Source organism: Syngnathus scovelli, chromosome 11 (genome assembly GCF_024217435.2).
Source record: "Syngnathus scovelli strain Florida chromosome 11, RoL_Ssco_1.2, whole genome shotgun sequence".
In the NCBI taxonomy this organism is placed as follows: domain Eukaryota; kingdom Metazoa; phylum Chordata; class Actinopteri; order Syngnathiformes; family Syngnathidae; genus Syngnathus; species Syngnathus scovelli.
This window is the reverse complement of record NC_090857.1, coordinates 1,668,344-1,686,807: the sequence shown is the minus strand read 5'-3', so window position 1 is coordinate 1,686,807 and position 18,464 is coordinate 1,668,344. Positions and strand designations below refer to the sequence as shown.

Genomic DNA, 18,464 nt, shown 5'->3' with positions numbered 1-18,464 from the left:
CTTTCAGAAATGGGAATGTCTCAAGTTTGGTCACTTGATCTTCTGTACTTTTTATAGCGGATTAGACCATCACAGTACTACCTGATCACCTGTTGAAAATGGGAGCGTCCACGTGTCACACTAATTTAAAATAGCCACTGGACACAAACACTGCAGTTTGCACAAATAACAGATAAACAATAAATATGCATAACATTGTAGTGCAGTTTTAGAAAACATCATGAATGATGCAAGGCTCAAACTGAATGAGAGGGCAGAAGAAAAACAGCTGAAGGGGGGTTGGGGGGGCTGTCACATGATCTAGGGGTTGGAGTCAGTTCCCCTTTTCTGACGAATCACAGGCCAGGACTTAACTTCAGGCTTGTTCCAGCCTTTACTGTGTTTAGAAGGCAAGGGGGTGGCTGCCGGCCGGTGCAGTCCGAGGAGAGCTACCTGGATTGCACTGGCGGGAGCCATGATTCGCCCCCGCACACTCCGAGTAGATTATGGTAAAACTGCAAACGCCGTATGCGTGGTTGGGTCTGCGCTTCACCTGGGCCTGAACAGGTAGGCCAGAAAATAGTCTCCCTTTGGAGATTTAAATTGAGAAATGTGTGCAATTTCTGTACTAATTTCTACACTCAAAATCATTTTGACTTTCTCATAATATTATAATATTGACATTTGGAAATGAACTTTTCTACAATATTTCAGTTTTGAGAGATTCACCTGTAAACATATTAGTACCTCTATGAGCCAAAGCCATTTTATTCTATACGATACGTACATTAGAATGTACAAGCCCGTACCTATTGTCGTCTGTAGTATCACAAGTTGCCGAAAACCTTCTCTAAAATGCCATTTTAGAGGCATGTCTTTCTTGTTTTTGATTTCAATATGGACTGGGCCATACAAGTCAACACGCAGATGCTGTTGCCAGCCACACAGTAAAACAGGCCATCTATTGTTGCAGTGCAAACACCAGAGACTTTGTTGTGGCATCCAATTACATCTGCCGTGCCAAACGACAGCCAACGCAGCACATCCAAGCCGAAACCGGATAACCCAGCAAATGCAAAATAGTTCGCTCAAGTGCAGGGCCTTCCGCTGAAAAATAATTTGTGTCACTTGCTACTGCCACAAGGCCTGCATATGCACCGCAAGAATGTTAACAGCAAGCAAGGGCATGTTTAGTTGAGAGAATGTCTTCAAAGGGGGTCATTTTCCTCCGCAAAACGGCTGTTTCAGGAAAAGAGAGAGGAAATAGTGTTGGGATGATTGCGTCTATTGTGTAAATAAGAGGACGCCGAGGCCCTGAAGGTATCTCGAAACAGGTTTCGCAACATTGACTCTCATTAAAAATCGTTGTTTGCTTTTGGGGGTCTTGTGATCTCTTTGCAATATGGTATATTCGGTACTATGTAAACCAACTGTCATGCCCAAAATTGCTTGCACACTGGAATGAGAGGCAGTCATGTAAAAAAAAATCTTTAAATACTTTTCAGAGAAATGGATAGCTTTTGAGGCGGCTTCAAAAAGAATATATTGATTAACAAAATTCATTGTACTTTTTAAAATGAACCTTCATGGAAATACATTGGAATATGCAAAATGTTAAATGTACTTTTAAGTATGTGAAGCACGCTGAGTTAGTTTGAGTATGAAATGAGCCAGATAGTAAATCAAGCTGCCTTTTCTTTTCTTTCCTTGCATAGGAGCGCACCTCCCAACTCCACATTCTTCTCAGTCAAATGTACCCCCAACGTTCAGTACAGCATTGTCCCGCCAACCCAGGTGACTTCTCACCTCTCCCCCATCGCCCTCGATGGAAAATCAGTGCTGCTCATCTCCATGACGAGTGCCAGCCAACATGAGAACGACAGCAAGGTAATTGTTGACAGGAAGGAGCATGCGTGACTTTAATGCTACTTTGTGTAAGCCTGCCTTTTTTATTTTTTTTATTTTACAAGCTTACTGTTCGATACTACGGTGAAAATCAAGAAGTTTTGAGCAATGCCATCCTGCACCTGACAGCACTTGGTATGACTCAACAACACATATTTGAGTTTCGCATTTCAATCACATGAAACGTGTTTGTCATGCAGAGATCTCTCTTGATGTGGATGCTGACCGAGATGGCGTTGTGGAGAAAGACAACCCCAATAAAGTGAGCAGAAATGACAAATATTGCAGAGGGATGGAATTTCTGACTCTTCAAGTCTCCAAAAACATTTTGAAAGATAGGATAGAGGCAAAAAATACTATTTAAGATACTAGTCCTCCTATTTTGTTGTTAGGGATCTTGGAAGTGGGGTCCCAATGGGCACGGAGCCGTCCTATTGGTCAACTGTGACTCGGAGCGCCGCTATGCCAAGCAACTTGACACGGAGGTCGACTACATCTCCAAGTTATCTGGTATGGAAGATGCACCACCGCTCTCGCTCTTTATTCAAATTAATTTAAGGGTATATTTTACAGCCACTGTACAAACCTACAAAAAAAAGAGCCATCACCGTGACAAGCAAGTGAGAATGCTTCCACTGGGGGCTACCTAATGGTGTGACCTTTCTATTCCCACATGCAGATTTGCGGGACATGTCCGAGATGGTGCTGCGGACGCGCGGCCCAGCCAAGCTCCCGCACGGCTACAAACTCACCATGCACATCTCTCAGGGCGATGCAGAAAGCGTCAGGGTCTACACGCCCAGGTCTCAGTCGATCGGCAGCATCCTGTGTAAGGAAAAAAAAATTCAACTGAAGTGTTGTAAATCATGTGAGCTATTTGAACCGTCAAGCGTGTTTCTTAATTTCAGCTGGCGTATCTGGCGGCTTTACGAGAGTGCTGTCAAGTCAGGTGTTGTCCGGGCAAGTGCCGTACCTCGGGGGTGTAGCAGAGACTAACTTTTACGTGGAGGGTCTCAGGTTTCCAGATAAGGACTTTGACGGGCTCATCACTATCAATCTCAGCCTGCTGGAGCCCATTTGCAAAGTAAGAGCTCCTCGCAATATAAAATAAGATCCAGTAAGGCATCTTCTCACGTGTGTCCACAGGGTCTTCCCGAGACCCCCATTTTCACCGACAGTGTCGTGTTCAGAGTGGCGCCGTGGATCATGACGCCAAACACCCTGAGGCCTGTTGAGGTTTTTGTATGCAGGTACAGAAAACCAAAAACCGTCATACATATATCCATGACAATAGTTTCTTCTCATGTTTTGCAAAAGATAGTCTCTAATTTTCCTGCTCAGCACGTCAGACAACTACGGCTTCTTGAAAGGAATGAAGAGTCTGGTGGCGAGGAGCGGCTATAAACTCAACATCTGTCACGAGTATATGAACAGAGGTGATCGCTGGATGCAAGTAAGATAACAAAGCTGGTCTTTTTGTTTTTGTTTTTTTTAAACGTCCCACATGAGCTGCAATATAAACCTAGCAAATATGTTTTTCTTACTTGATGACGGCCATTTTCCCGTAGGATGAGCTGGAGTTTGGTTACATCGAAGCGCCTCATCACCGCTTTCCCGTGGTCTTGGATTCCCCCAGAGATGGGAAACTTTTGGACTTTCCGTACAATGAGCTACTGGTGAGCGACGCTTCCTCGGCTGCCAAATCTACAACATTAAAGTCAAGAAAGTGAAAAGAAATGTCTTCTGAACACATGACAATGTCACCAAATCCTCTTCCGTCATTGTCAGTCTCAACATAACCTCAACGATTTAATTTCAACACATGTTTGAAATCATCTCTTCAGGGTCCCGATTTTGGCTACGTGACGAGAGTGGCCCTCAGGAAAGACGTGAGCAGTTTGGACTCGTTCGGCAACCTGGAGGTCAGTCCTCCCGTCACGGTCAACGGCAAAGAGTACCCGTTGGGAAGAATCATCATCGGCGTCGCGTTTCCCACGTAAGCTTCACTTTTATTTTGGGTGGAAATGTGAAAGAGGAATTCTGAAAATATATATTTTTAAGAACCACCAATGGACGGAACATGACCAAAGTGGTGCAGGACTTCCTGTGGGCACAGAAGGTCCAGCAACCCATCGCCTTGTTTTCCGACTGGCTGGTTGTGGGCCACGTGGACGAATTCATGACCTTTGTTCCCGCGCCAGACAGGAAGGTAAAACCAGATTTACCACATGGTTGAAGCAACACAATTCCGATTGTTAAAAAAAAAAAAATCATGGAATTAAATAATGTATAGGTGACTTTGCTGCTTTTCTCTTTTGTCCTCTAGTCTGACATGATGCCAGTGCAAATACTCAGGCAGTGTTCTCTTTTTGTCCTGTCATCATTGGCAGGGCTTTCGCTTGCTGCTGGCCAGTCCGGACGCGGGCTACAAACTATTCAGAGGCCTACAGAAGAGCGGTCATGGACAGGCCAAACTCTTTGAGGGTATGTATGTCCGTCCTTTCCTGCAATTTCCCCCCCCCTCAATGTGCAAACCAATCCACTTGCTCAAAGGGCGGAGTGACCAAGAGCAAATCACAGTGGACGAAATACTCGAAGACGAAGCTTTCCAAGCTGAGAACAACTATGTTCAGGTGAGTCCGAAATTATTATTACAGCTTTTGAGCTGTACAAAAACATATAACATCCAAAAACAATACGATTCATCTGAGCCTTTTTGTTCAGAGCTGCATCGACTGGAACCGAGACGTGCTAAAGCGAGAGCTTGGCCTGGAAGACGGCGATATCATCGACTTACCTATCCTTTTCAAGTTACATGAGGACGTTGACCAGGAATTCCGAGCAGTCGCCTTCTACCCCGACATGGTAAGCTTGAGCAGCGGATGCACTCTTTTCCGACACAGACCTCAAGCAGTTCTTTATAGTATTTTCTCAACTGTAAATAAAGAAGACATGTTTTTAGTGTTTAGTAAGTTTAAAGCAATGGCATAATAGTATTATATTTTTTTTATATTTCATAATATTTATATACTAATATATGTTTTTTTATATTTTTGTCATATTTTCTATACTATAATAATTATATTTTATATTATGTAGGTAAATATGATCGTGCTGGGTCAAAGTCTAGGCATTCCCAAGCCCTTCGGCCCCAAGGTGAACGGGCACTGTGCCCTGGAGGCGGAGATGTGCTCCTTGATGGAAGGCCTGGGACTCACCTGCACCTTCATCGACGATTTTGCCTCCTACCACCGGCTCCTGGGTGAGGTCCACTGCGGCTCCAACGTGCGCAGAGAAGGGTTTGACTTCAAGTGGTGGGACCTGGACTTGTAAATTGAGGAAGCATCACTGCGATGGTCTTCATGAAACATCTTTGTTGTCTTTATTTACAATGAGGATGCAAAGCAGTCAGTATGTACAAGCGTGTCTTTTCAACAAGCAGACAAGAAGAGAAATACAATCATTTCATCACTTTTTGGATCGACCACAAAAGCACAGGCCAAATGGATGGATGTGCTATTTTGTTGAACCACATGGAGGCGCCAGCCATCTGCGCTTCAATTGAGCAGGTTCAGTTCAAGTCAAATAAAAAAAAAAAATGTTTGAGCTCAGTCATTTGAGGGTGTTTCCCCCTCCTGCATCTTTCCTATCCGTTTTACACAAAAATACCTGCAAAATAAAAGGAAGCATGTTGTGCCTTGTGTGTTACATTCAGGAACCTCTGGATAGACGACCGCTCACGAGACACAATCATTTGGAAAGGCAACCTCAAGATGAGTCACAGTGTAGTTCCAAAAAAAAATAAAAAATCCACTTGACAAACACAAACTAAGAATTCTATTGTAAAGCCATTTGAGCATTTATTTGTGATCCTTCCCACGCAATCAGTTGTTTATGTCTTACTTTAGTACCTTCTGCTACTGTACGACATTTCTGCACACATTTTTGTACAACAACAACATTACGAGAAAATCAAAACTGTGCACTAGTTGACAACTGTTACTAGTACCGCTGGTGACATTAAAACCTTTTACTAGCTAACAACTAACAAGCTTAATACATACAACATTAAGGAAGTAAAAACATATATCACTAAGAAAAAGGTAAGGGGAAACTTTTCCCCACTTACTATTGTTATTATGTCATGTTTAGTGATAAACACCTCAATAACAATTAAATAAAATCTTTGTATTCATGAATGACTAAGATTTAATGAATAATTACTGAGAGGCTGCCATGAGAGGATTTGGATGATTCTTAGGTAAATTAAAAAAAAAAACAATGTGTCTAAACAATTACTCAATTATTGAGATAGTTGTCTACCAATGAAACATAACTACGAGGAAATGTTCTCTTGGAACGTCTCGACAAAAAATAATTTTTGGGAGTGCACGGAAATGCCATACAAGAAAAAATGTATTAGTAATGAGGACGAGGAGCGTACAGGTACATTGATAAGTCAGCGCAGTAGTTGGATAATGAATAAACGCTCAAATGGCTCAGTGTAAGTATAAGTCACATATCTGACATTTCAGTAAAAAAAAAAAAAGTGTGGATTCATATTGTACACTGCACGTGGAGATGAAGAAAACGGGAATCACAGGTACAACCAACGTGGCACCAGAGGAGTTTTTTTTTTTCTCGTTTTGTTTTTTTTGTCAAGCAGGTTGACACCATGCACAGTAGCACTCGCACAAACAAACGGTTGAAAATGCTTTCTTGCTGCTTGAGGCACCAAAGTAAATATGACTTCTTTTTTTTGAACTGCCATTCTACCATCAGTGGACGTTGAGATAACGATATCTCATTTTATGGACACGTTAAGTTTGATTAAATGCTTCTGTTGTCAAATGCTGCTCGTTCCTCAAATGAACGTAAACCGATGGCATCACGTGGATGCTCATAGGTTACAGACCAAACACTCGGCTCAAAAACGCTCAGTTTACCTCACTCCAAATCTTCAAAACTGGGATTAAGTTGCGGACTGACACGGAGATGACGATCCTGCATGGCCTTCAAAGGATTTTTTTGGACCTCTGAGCTTGCATTGACATCTTGTCCAAAATGAGTCCAAAAGGAACACTTCCAGGAAAGAGCTATGGCCCGCGTCTTGAAGTCGAACTTGGTCAGAACCAGGCAGAACCAGCGAACCATTTCTGAGTTGTAGTGCCTCTCCAAGAAATGCTGCAAAAGAAATGGACAAAAGCGGAAGAGTCACAAATGCTTCGCGGTGTTTTTTTTGTAGACAAGTTGAAAGCAGCTTCTAACCTGACAAGGGACGTGGATGCGGCGAGTCAGTGGCGTGTGGCTAACAGTTCTGTGGGAAAACACAACAGTTCAGCTTGGAGTCATATTTAATAATATATATTTATGAATAGGATGGATGGATGGACTAGTCGTTTCCATACCGAGGACTTGTGCTCCAGCGGCGGGCGCTCTGGCCTGGAACGGCCATCTGTCGCTTTCGACTCGGGTCCCTTAGGTCCGTCGCTTTGATGATGGAGTCGAGACGGAGGAGGATGTGTGGCTATTCAAAAACAAAACATAAGAAATCAGCAAAAGATTCCTGTTCTCAACTCCGATTTCATTTCCTCTTAGTCATTATGTCACTAATATTAGTCGATCTTTACAGATGATAAAGAATATATGACTTTGAATGTACGTATGCGCGATACTATATAACACATACACACACCTGTGAAACCTGCGTGGCTCATACTGAGCGAGCTGTCGTCCAGAGAGTCTCTCTTGTGTGGCGTAGTGGCTGACACACTTTCCTGCAAGGAAGTTAGAAATGTACATTATTTTAAATGATAAACGAAAAAACTATTTTAACATTTTTTTTTTTTAATATGTATAACCTGTGTCCAGCCCTGATTTACACTATGCAGGTGTACCTAATGTTGCATCCAGCTGGCGTACACGGCACTCACCAATCCCGTGTCATACTCATCGTCGGCCTCGTGCTCTTCCACGACGCTGGCGAAGCTGCTTGCGTTGGAAGAGGAGCGGGAAAGGTCCTGAGCCTCTGGGATGGATGGCGCCCTGCAACACATGACCAAACTACACACCCTGCGTCACACGGGCCGCTCAATTGCCATTTGGGGCGTATTGATTGTTTTTAATCAAAGTTATGAAAGAAGAAGAGGCATTAACGTGAAGAGCTACCTGTTTTTGGCAGGGGTAAACTCAGGAGAGCTGTGATTGGACGAATTGTCCGATCTATTTTCCTGTGAGATGTGGCCGCTGTCGGACGTCCTTTGAGTGCACGGCGACACGTCCCGGCTGCGTCGCAAAAACACTAAATGTTACACCTCTGCCAATTTGTTACAAATACTGAACCACAAAAGCTTGTTATTATGTGACAAATGAATAAAACCCAAAAGACAATTACACATTGCTTATTTCAAACTAACCAATTGTGCCTTAGACATGCCCCCACTAGCTTAATGCTAAGAATTAGTATCAATAGTCATGGTGTAACAACCTTAAGGTGACAGACATTTGAACACAAAAAGTGAAGCAACACAGGAAGACAGATAACCACAAAAATGTCAAATATTACTGCAGATACCTTCTTTCTTGGACCTCCTGGATGTTCTCAATGCCAATGGCGCTGCTCCGGCGGGAGCTGAAAGGTCCAGACTTTTTCCTGGTGGGACTTTTCCCGGGAATAATCAGGGACTGCCACACATAGAGGACAGTCAGATGCACTCAATCGCAACATGAACATCACATGCTAGGCTAGGCTAGTCAATGCTATTTTCACAGGAAATTTTCATTTTGATCAGTCTAAATGGGCTTACAAAATGACCTACTGCGGAATGCAAAAAAGCAAAGTCGAGAGTAGCCATCAAAGCATCACATTACACGGGAGGTACATTAGCGGCAGCATCTGAGCACACACAAATGAAGCAAAAACACATTAAACAAGAAGGGAGAAAGAAACATGAACCTCTTCTATTGTTCCTATCCCTATGGCGCTGCCTCGCCGGCCGTATTTACCGGGACTTTTCCCCGGGACGAGCAACGACTGATGCACACAAAGGCAGGACGGGCCGGGAGAGAAGAAAACATGGCAGGTTGAAAAGCAAAATTAACAACACATTGTAAGATCTCATGCGTACAACACACAAAAACACACGGCCAGACACACATCATAAAACAACTGAAATATTGTTATATTTTTTTTTAAACCAATTCAAGAGGTGCTCAGGCATTGTTTAGCAATTTTTACACTTATGTAAGAATGGTCAAAAGTGAATTACATTCACATTAAGTCTTTGTTGTCAGGCATTATTCCCAATATGGGTCAGAGGTTAACTTTAGCTTTTTCATCCAAGAACCTCTAGAGACTGAGCAACCCTTGGGCAGGCATGACCCATGTGACTCCAGATAGCTTCGTTCTTCAGACACACATGGTGAAATCACTCATGCACTACATGGTGAGCTGACATGCACAGTACTATGGACATACACGTGTCACAAACAGCGGTGAACACAGGAGCAGGGGGGAGGGGGGGCAAGGGAGTCTGGGTAGTCAAAAAGCCGCAACCAGAAAATTCCCGTACTACTTTTAAAACCAACTTTTAAATATTCCGGTGTCACACAATAAGGTGGCAATTTTTTTTTTCTTGGTATATAAATGTCAGGATTCTGCCACATTTCAAATTCCACATTTTTGAAGGACCCCTATCATCATAAATATGTCAACCAAATACAAAGTAAACGTAACCTAAAAATGTCACAAACTTTATCTTGCCGCAAGAAATCTCAAATGATCCTTCCTCATTCAAATGCTCCAAACTTGGGTTCAAAATCAAATGTCTTCTCCTTTCCCATTTTGCATAGGAACCTTGACAAGTGCGTAGACAATTGTGTCGTGCATCCTGCGCTGCAGCTACTTACAATGCCGGGTGTTTTGGGGCTCTCGGCCAGATTGTGGGTAAAGCTGCCACTGTGACTAGTGGAGACTGTGTGTGACTTCTTGCTACTGAGGCCCATGGCGTCCATTGACTGGCTTCTGCTGCGGATGACCCGCTATACAGAGAGAGATGAGGACACATGGTCAACGGATGGGGGAAAATGAACGGTGTCGTCCCCACGCTAGCTTCTGCTGCTGGAGTGCAGTCATGGTGGTCGTCGTGGTGAAAACTCAACTGACCATTGGCCCGGTAGGGTACATAGTCGCTGACTTGGATGAGACGGGGATCAGCCCCCCAAAACAGTGTGACTTTATTTGGAGCAAAACAAACATGTTTTTCCAACACACGAGGAAAATATTGCATCATAGTGTTCATCAGTCATACACAATCAGAGCTCCCATGGCTGCGGCCTGGCGGCATGAACGCACTCCTGCGGCCTAAATAAATTGATGGAGCACAGCCAGTCAGGACAGAGAGCCTCTCGTACATAATGTCAAAGAAAAAAAAAAAAAATACATCCGTCGCAATCCAAGCGAGGAAATCAAAAGCCACAGGCCTGGTCCTTAGAGATACAAAAGCCATTTAGTCCGTTTGGCTTTGTCGCAAATGAATACCCAGAATCCCTGGACCGAGAGACAAGGGAGCCAAAGAAAAAAAAAGCATCTCCAAACTTCCTCATTCTCACTCATGCAGAAGAGGTCGTGCTTTATCAAAGTAAAAAAACGAAGCGGGCGTACCTTGAAGGACTCGAAGAAACCTCCGCCTCCTCCGCTACCGCCGTTCTCCAGTTTGTCGTCGTCGCTAGCCAGGCCCATCATGGACTGGCTGTTGATGTGCAGTTCCTCGTACAGCGTTTCCAAGAGAGCTGAACGTGTACGCTCCTGAAGACAATCAGAATCTTCACAAATATTCTACTGAATATACAAAACTGGCCTTACCTCCAGCTTGGCAAACTTCTCCGCCTTGTAGCAAGCATACTCGGCATTGATGAGCTTGATAAAGAGAAATTCGCGAAGCTCCGGGCCCTGAAGGCGAAGGAAATGAAGAGCTACACGGTGAGTTCAGACTCCCCGTACGCGTGACGCCAACACTGACCTTTCTGAAGATGGCCGGGTCAGGCAGGGCCGGCCCAAAGAAGGGCACGTCATCCCTCGCTGTCACAGATACCTGAATGGGAGGCAGGTGACATATAAGACAAAGTTGATTTGCCATGATGGGGGGGGAACAAACCTTGTATGTGACATTGTCCGTACACGCGTCCTCCACCTGGACCACCACGTAGGCGTGCAGGAAGTTGGACTGGATCATGTCGGGAACGAAGGGCGTGTTCTCTTCCTGGAACACGATGGCGACGATGTCGTTGCCTATGTGCCTCTTCCTCTGCAGCTGGAATGGCGCACAATCACAGACAAGGTACATTTATTTTATATAATGAACATGCTTTGAGCTCCTCGTGTACATCATTAAAGCCTGTTTTAAATATATAGAATGTTTTCCTCAAAAGCAGCTAAAAGGGGGACAAATATGCAGAGAAAGCAGCGGAGACGTCATCAGCGCTGATTTTATTGGCTGTCATCTTTCATATGTACATGAATGAGCAACGCAGCCGTGCGGATAACACGTGTCTCATTTTCTCCACGCAGATGCGTAGAATGCCCGCGAGCACGGAATCGAACAATGACACGCTCAGCATCCTCTCAAAGTGGTTAAATTAGAATGACACGGAGCCCTAGCTAGGTCAAAAAGGTGTCTACCTGCGTGTTTTTGTTAACATGAATTATTTTGGCATTATTCACGGAGACATAAGAATCAAAACTATCACTTTTTGTCATACAGTATTTGTTAAAAGTGACAGTATGACATCAGAAAAATTTTGTACTCTGCACACGAGTTGAGTCAAGCAAGGTTCTCAAATCTTGCAAGAGTTCAACACTGCAAACTCAAAAGCAAGTGCAGAACTTCTCCTTCACAGGCAGATTTCTAAAGAGAAGCGCAAAAAAAAATCCTTTGCTCTTTAGATTTCACACTAGACACTAGAGATCAAATTTGTATACGAGCCAATAAAATGTCAATTTTCCAGACTCTGTCTCCTTTATATACTGTAGAATAGAAATGAGAACCAAAGAAGCACCTTGGGGAAGGTAATAGGATGATTGCCCTGCTTTTTTTTTTTTTTTCGACTCAAGAATAAAGACATGAGTTGTCCGCCCATTTTATATCACATTGGAGGGTTACCGTGGTAACACAACGACTAGAGCGCACCAAAGAGTCAAGGGGGACTAACGCAACATCTTACATGGGGAACATCAGCAGTGGTGCAGTGACAGAACCTCCATTACTATTCCCAACACGGGTCACTATAATACGAGTCCTGTACTGGTTAATTAGTCCAGTCCATGTGTAGGCAACTTCAGTCCTACCTGCTGGGAGTCCCCCTCGGTGTAAGGCAGCTTGGTGGAGACATGGAACATGATCTCCTTGCCGTGGAAGTTGGTGTAAACCGATTCTGTCCCCGTTTGGCCGTGCGTGACGTCGAGGCCTCCTCGAAAACTGGAGCAGAACAACAGAAGACGAACCTTGCAAATGTTGCTGTTTTTCAGTCAACTATGCATGCCTCATGACAAATCGCCCTCACTTACTTTCTATTACAGATTCATTTGGAGGTGATGCATAATCAATAGTGAGGTGAATAATGACCAGACATGAGGTAGAGAGTTTTAAACAACAACAAAAAGAGTGCCCCATTGCACAATGTGTGTGTGGAAACAGAAAATTAGTGATTATACCCACATTGAAAGTTTGTAAACATTTATCATGATTGACTTCTAGCCAGAGTTTATGATTATCAGATTGTGTGATTATCAGATTGTGAGTCAAGCACGATCTGGACCAAAAGTGAGCTAATAGAAAAAGAGCATGCTCACCCTTTAAAGTCATGCAGCTCAATAGTCTGGCCCAGGAAGTCTAAAAACTCCAAAAAAGCTGGGCTTTCTTTCATGTTTCCAAAGACTTCCTCTTCTGTGGTCTGAATGAATAATCACAAGATAAGAAGGTCTGCCAGGAAGAGTGACTCTTCTTCAAGAATAAACATCTCACCTGGCCAAACTTTTGATAAATGACTCCGAACTTGAAATTGTTGTTGATCACATGCTCGTCAAAGGTAACGATGAGGCGTGACGCCTGTGGAGGAAATGACAGATACACAGTTTAAAAAAAAAAAAAAAAAAAAGTTTGAGGTTAAATGACTTACCTTTGGGTAGAGAACCGGATAAAACCGATCGACGTTTATTTCTTCACAAACAAGCTGCACCCCCACAAAAAACAAAAGTGACGATTAGGAAATTGAAAAACTTTGCTGTCTTTTGAAACGACATTTTTCTTACCTTTGCCATCTGGACCACATTGGGGAACTCTGTGAGGCAGGAAATTGGGATGACATCGTGGTAGGTTTTTAGCCTGGAGCTGGGAGTCAAAGCGTTATTCAATTATTAAGAGTGAATTTGTCCTTTCTTTTTTTTTCGTTGAAGTGATAAAGGTGACATGGGCAATGTCCGAACCCAAGGTACACCCTCAGAATTTAAGTAACAGATTTTTTTAAATTGCAGTGGGACTCTAAACCATGACTATTCATCTCCTTCCTTCCTTCCTTCCCCAGTGTAGAAGAGAGAAGACATGTAGGCTTGCATCATCCACTCTCCAGCCCCAATGTGGCTTTTTGAATTCATCAGTGAAGTGCCAACGAACCGTCGTCATTATTCTCATACAATGCGTCATTTGAGAGTGGGATTTAAAGTCAACAATTTCCACTGAGTGCCTCGTGTTTGCTTCACAAATATTTAACGCCGTTGACTTTCCCATTTATGGGCGTAATGTGGAGCATTTGTCCGAACATTTGCCGAACACGGCTCAATGCGACCCATGCGAAATGGAGGCAAATTACAGGCTCCCAAAGCATCATCTAAATAAATCAGCAGCTCTCTAGTGCTTTCCATAAAAGGAGGATTTATATCTTTCTGCTGTTTACTTTAGTTATGTTGATGCCCAAAATGCAAATCCTCCTATCTGACAAAAGTGTCAAATCCAGGTCCAGAAAGTAAAACCTGCCAAATGTATGCTTTATGTTGTGGAGCACATTGGATATAGAAGATATCAGATAAGAGAATTTGTTTTTTTTGGCCATCCATGTGTTTTTCTCTGTTGAGCACGGCTTAGCAACCCAATTTGTGATCACAATATTTTGCCAGAAATAAGCTCAGACAAATCTTCACATTTTTGTTTTCTTTGTGTTTAGCATACAAATGACTCTACCCAAATGATCCTGAGTTGTAAAAACATCACAAAGCCTGACTCAACTCCAACACCAGGATAAACTTTCATACGCAAACAATTCCATCGCTAATAATTCCTCACATGAGCATCTCTGACACTATTAAAGCTCCGTAATGGCGTTCATAAAAGTCGAAGGGCCCCGCAACAATAGCTGTCGGAAATCACATCTCATTGAAAGACAAATTAATGTGGACGGCCAGCTAACAGCTTGTGGTTAGTCTGGCCATTCTCCCTGCAGCAATGCCCTTTATGAGCAATTATAGCTGAGGGGGGGAATGCATTTTTGAAATGAATGGCCTGATGGACGCACAGACTGCTGCTCTTCCTCTGTGTCATTATCAGCATCCCAAAGTTGCTTTCGGGGGGCAATGAAATTCAAATGGAGTCATCTGTGCACTCTTTATTTTGTTTGGGCCAAGAAGATTTCTTTGTCTATCTTCTTGCATTAAAGAGGCAAAAAAAAAAAAAAATGAGGCAATGATAAAGTAACCACGGGCACAGAGGAGCTAGCTATTAAAAGCTAATACAATAAGTATACGCACCGCAGCATCAAGCGCAGATGCTCCTGATCCCCGATGACATCGTACTTTAATGAGAAGACCAAGTGGCCCAGGGCGGCATCCATTGTGTAGTAATTAAAGTGCTCCTGGGAAAAAGAAGATTTCATGCATGCGTGATCTGACAAGGGATAACACAATGAAGAAAAAGCATAAACGTTGGATGTTCGGAGCAATTGTCCTTTTGGTAGGGTAGGTCATTTTGTCAATACAGTATTGACATAATAAATAAACAAATAAATCAATCAATAAATAAATAAGCTCACTTTGCCCATGAACTGCTTTCTGTAGATCTTGGCCGTGCTGTTGGTCTCGAGCTTGACGCAAGAGGTGGGGCATTGAGGTTGCACAGCTTCAGGTGTCCCTCTAGGTTGGTGATTGGTCCCCTCAATCCAGTAGCCCCCAAACTGGGGTAGCAAGATAAGCGGGAATGGGCTACTGCGACCAAGAACCTGTGACAGAAAGTAAGGGTGTAAGCAAAAAATAGTTTAAAAAAAATATATATATATTTTAGCTTTATGACGTATTGATAGATTTGCTAGATGGACACGTATTTGTTGTGGCCACACACAATATGTCCGTACCTCATGAACACTGGGGTAAGGGATGTAGTCCTCTTCTGTCTGGATGGATGGATGGAAATAAACACAAGTCAGGATAACAAAAAGTTGCTTCTGGTCAAAAGTTGAATTGCCGTGACACACACTGGACTATCACGCGGCTCAATGTTTTTCAGGATCATTTGTCTCGCTCTGCAAAAATGCAAGATTTGCCTTTCAAGTGCATACACACCCTTTATCAGCATGTCGCCTCTCATTCGAATCAAATGATCTTATTTCCTAAATGGCTTTGATTGGTGACTTACTTGCTCCTACATTCCCTATTTTTAAACTCACGACTGAACATTCATTACACCACTTGGGAAGTTTTATCTCCAATTTCACCCTCTGATTCATGTGCCAGTCTTATCTCCTGCCTGTGCTTCACATTTGTGATTCACAAATAGATTGAGAAAAATGTTGAAAGCTGCCCAATCTTCATTTTTGTGCCGCATTTTTGGTGGATAGAAGCAAAAGAAAGTGAAGTCCTCAACAAAGTACACCTGAGCCCTTAAAAAACTACAACAATGGACACCTGAGCCCCCCTAATGATGATACACAATGTTCACATGGCCACTTTTGTTTGTTCCCTGTGAGGTGGTAACCACCTATTGTTCAGCATTCTGAAAAACTCAGACTCAATACTGTATCCCGGGGTTGAATTCCAAATGCTCCATCGAGGTAACGTGGGGATTTGGCGTGGTCACAGTCAGCGAGCATGCTTAGAAAGCCTGTCTGACAGTTGATAAGAAGCTTCGTACATCATCTATCATGGATGCGTTTTGGCGAGGATTTGCGACTCACTTTGAGGGGCGGAGGGAGGCTGCATCTCTGCTCGTCCATTCTGCAACCCTGCAGAAAGGATGTGAAAAGACGAGAACAGGTGGAAAAAAAAGAAGCACAGCGGCGCCTTTCAAAGGCTCAACAGAAGCATTTTTTTTTTTTTTTTTAGAAGCGTCAAAGTCATCCGAGTGCAGCACGGGGGTGTCAGATTATTCTTTGTTGCTTGTGACTCACAAGCATGTTACATAAAGTCAATCTGATGCAAGGGGGGAGTTGGTAAAAGATGTTCCAAAAAAAGATAAACGCGGGAAAAATGCCAGACTCCAGAAGTCATTAGGCAGGAAAATGCGCCTGTGGACTGAAGAGTGCCAGAACGGGATTTCACCCAATTGTATCTTTTCTTTTTCTGCTGACACTTCCCGAAACCCACTGTGTGTATGTGAGTAAGAAGGAAGAAGAAAAAAAAAAAACATGGCTGATCAGTAAGCTGTTGGTGTGGAAAAGCCCACAGCGAGCCTTGAGAAGCATCAAATTTTGATGCTGATCTTTTTGGACAATGAAGAAGAAGATGAAAAAGGAAATGAGGGATGCTCTGAAGCGATACCCTTATCCTTTCTCTTTGCACTACAACAAAACATGGAAATCTTTTCCCAAATATTGTTCTGTGCTCTAGTAGTCACAATTGTCAATCATCTTCAAATTTCAAGCTAGCTCGACATGATGTCATCAAATATTGGTTGGCGACTGATGTCCATGTGGCATTTATATGCATCACTCTCGCCATGGAGGATTCCATTTGGCAATTGAATCTTAGTTGTGTGTCACTCATGCATTCTACTTATTTCAGGATTTACGTCTCACTGAGCCCAGAGCGCTTTCTCCTCATGCAGTTCACTATGTGTGGGGCAAGATGAAGACAAATGGAACAGGTGCTGCTTCAAGAGATGTCCTTCAGCTTCTCCTTCATTTTAAATACAGAACAAAAAAAAAACACTGAACTGCTGTGAGCAGCTCATAACTTCCCTCAAAAAGATTTGACAGCTGTACGTAAACTCGACTCCTCTTTACCCTTCGATATGTAGCACGTAAAATATATCCAATCATTTTTTTCACCAAGTTTGAACCAAAGTTTATATCAAAACAGATGCAAAAATCCAGACGCCGTCTTTTGCCTCTAAAAGTTTTATGGATAAGCGCAGTCCACACTAGTGATTGCAATCAGAATATAATAAAAGCAAAGGAAGAAAATGGCTGAAGCTAGCGAATATAAAACACACACCAAAGGCAGATTGAGCGCTACACTATAATGATGTGTAAACATTGCAGCTACACGTTGTCTGGAATAGCAAAAGAGCAGGAAAAGGGAAGCTGCTGCTGCTGCTGCTGCTGCTGCATCAAGGGAGAAATAAATTGCATTTTGGCTGCGAAATTAGAAAGAAAGGCATTTGCTTATTGCGAGAGGAAGTGTCGTGCGTCAGCTGGCAAAAAGCCACTTATAGTACCTGCATCCTCTCGATCATGGCAAACAGGTCCGAGGTCTGAAGGGGGGGAGAGTTGAAAGTGCACACGGATGGTTTTAGTCTTCCTTCGAGATCATTTCTCACTCTCAAAATTGCCAACAACTTCTTTGGAAATCTCTCCCACTCATTTTTCATAAGCGTCCTTGAGCTCTTGAGGACAAACATTGTAAACAAGGTGCATAAAACATCCTCAAGGAGCTCCAAGGAGCTCCTCTAGCAGATACGTTGGAGTTTGAACCTGCCTAAACTGACAAGAGTCTCTGAAACGGTAAATAAATAAGTTGGAGTCTACAAAAAAAGCTCAAATTGGCACTCTGCTAATCAACAGAAGAAAAGATGAACGTGACATTACCAAAACAAATTCTAAGTGTGCTATGAGGTGGACACATGTTGGACACATTTGGACCATTGCTTGTTGTGTACTCAAGCCTATTTGTTCACCATGTAACACAAGAGGACTGAAATGCCAAGCTGATGTTTCCACATGACATCTTAAATTTACTAAGGGCCATTGCGGGGGTTTGCCAATCCCCTGCACACAGACACACACACACACACACACACACACGCCAAGTACATGTGTGTATATATACCACTAGTGATAAAAACAAAACGTTAATAATAGTTATTGCAGTACTTGCAATCACACATTTACTGGAGCAGCAACTAATGATTGGCCAACACCACATTACATGGACAGATTTGAAAAATCATAGTTTTTACTTTATTTTAAATTTGGTCATTTTGCATGACCCAAATTCGATGCCCAGGTTGACCTCAATGCCTCGTCCCTCACACTACTCTGACCAGCGAACCACAAGCACACGCTCTCTCCTCACAGAATATCAGGCCAAGAAACGTCTCATC

General features: G+C 43.0%; 2 protein-coding genes across 13 annotated transcripts in view; one reads left to right on the top strand and one right to left on the bottom strand.

Annotated features, from left to right (window-relative positions):
* Positions 1-365: 365 nt before the first annotated feature.
* Positions 366-5,578, top strand: padi2 (peptidyl arginine deiminase, type II). Of its 2 annotated transcripts, XM_049734740.2 has the most exons (16): positions 368-546; positions 1,695-1,866; positions 1,950-2,019; positions 2,085-2,146; positions 2,277-2,394; positions 2,564-2,713; positions 2,793-2,968; positions 3,031-3,134; positions 3,226-3,337; positions 3,453-3,560; positions 3,729-3,880; positions 3,946-4,093; positions 4,275-4,368; positions 4,438-4,517; positions 4,609-4,749; positions 4,984-5,578. In XM_049734740.2, exons 1-16 carry the CDS (start codon positions 455-457, stop codon positions 5,215-5,217), a joined length of 2,013 nt encoding a protein of 670 aa, XP_049590697.1. In that variant the 5' UTR covers positions 368-454; the 3' UTR covers positions 5,218-5,578. The 2 variants fall into 2 exon arrangements, with proteins under 2 accessions (XP_049590696.1, XP_049590697.1); XM_049734739.2 differs by having other exon boundaries at positions 366-546; positions 4,275-4,517.
* rap1gapb (RAP1 GTPase activating protein b) overlaps positions 5,244-18,464 on the bottom strand; it is a 48,731-nt gene continuing 35,510 nt past the window's right edge. For 5 of the 11 annotated variants that reach the window (XM_049734729.2, XM_049734733.2, XM_049734738.2 and 2 more), the window contains 22 exons: positions 16,099-16,146; positions 15,280-15,318; positions 14,962-15,147; positions 14,681-14,784; positions 13,193-13,271; positions 13,060-13,113; positions 12,906-12,989; positions 12,734-12,834; positions 12,230-12,359; positions 11,040-11,195; positions 10,905-10,976; positions 10,748-10,834; positions 10,547-10,690; positions 9,793-9,924; positions 8,840-8,917; positions 8,459-8,568; positions 8,053-8,169; positions 7,818-7,947; positions 7,580-7,661; positions 7,293-7,411; positions 7,153-7,201; positions 5,244-7,068 (listed from right to left, as the gene is read on the bottom strand). In XM_049734729.2, coding sequence (XP_049590686.2) covers positions 7,193-7,201; positions 7,293-7,411; positions 7,580-7,661; positions 7,818-7,947; positions 8,053-8,169; positions 8,459-8,568; positions 8,840-8,917; positions 9,793-9,924; positions 10,547-10,690; positions 10,748-10,834; positions 10,905-10,976; positions 11,040-11,195; positions 12,230-12,359; positions 12,734-12,834; positions 12,906-12,989; positions 13,060-13,113; positions 13,193-13,271; positions 14,681-14,784; positions 14,962-15,147; positions 15,280-15,318; positions 16,099-16,146 — 2,061 coding nt within the window. In that variant the 3' untranslated portion in view covers positions 5,244-7,068; positions 7,153-7,192. Of the gene's footprint in view, positions 7,069-7,152; positions 7,202-7,292; positions 7,412-7,579; positions 7,662-7,817; positions 7,948-8,052; positions 8,170-8,458; positions 8,569-8,702; positions 8,780-8,839; positions 8,918-9,792; positions 9,925-10,546; positions 10,691-10,747; positions 10,835-10,904; positions 10,977-11,039; positions 11,196-12,229; positions 12,360-12,733; positions 12,835-12,905; positions 12,990-13,059; positions 13,114-13,192; positions 13,272-14,680; positions 14,785-14,961; positions 15,148-15,279; positions 15,319-16,098; positions 16,147-17,579; positions 17,616-18,464 lie in introns of those variants that run through there. The other 6 variants (XM_049734734.1, XM_049734736.1, XM_049734730.1 and 3 more) reach the window with 6 other exon arrangements.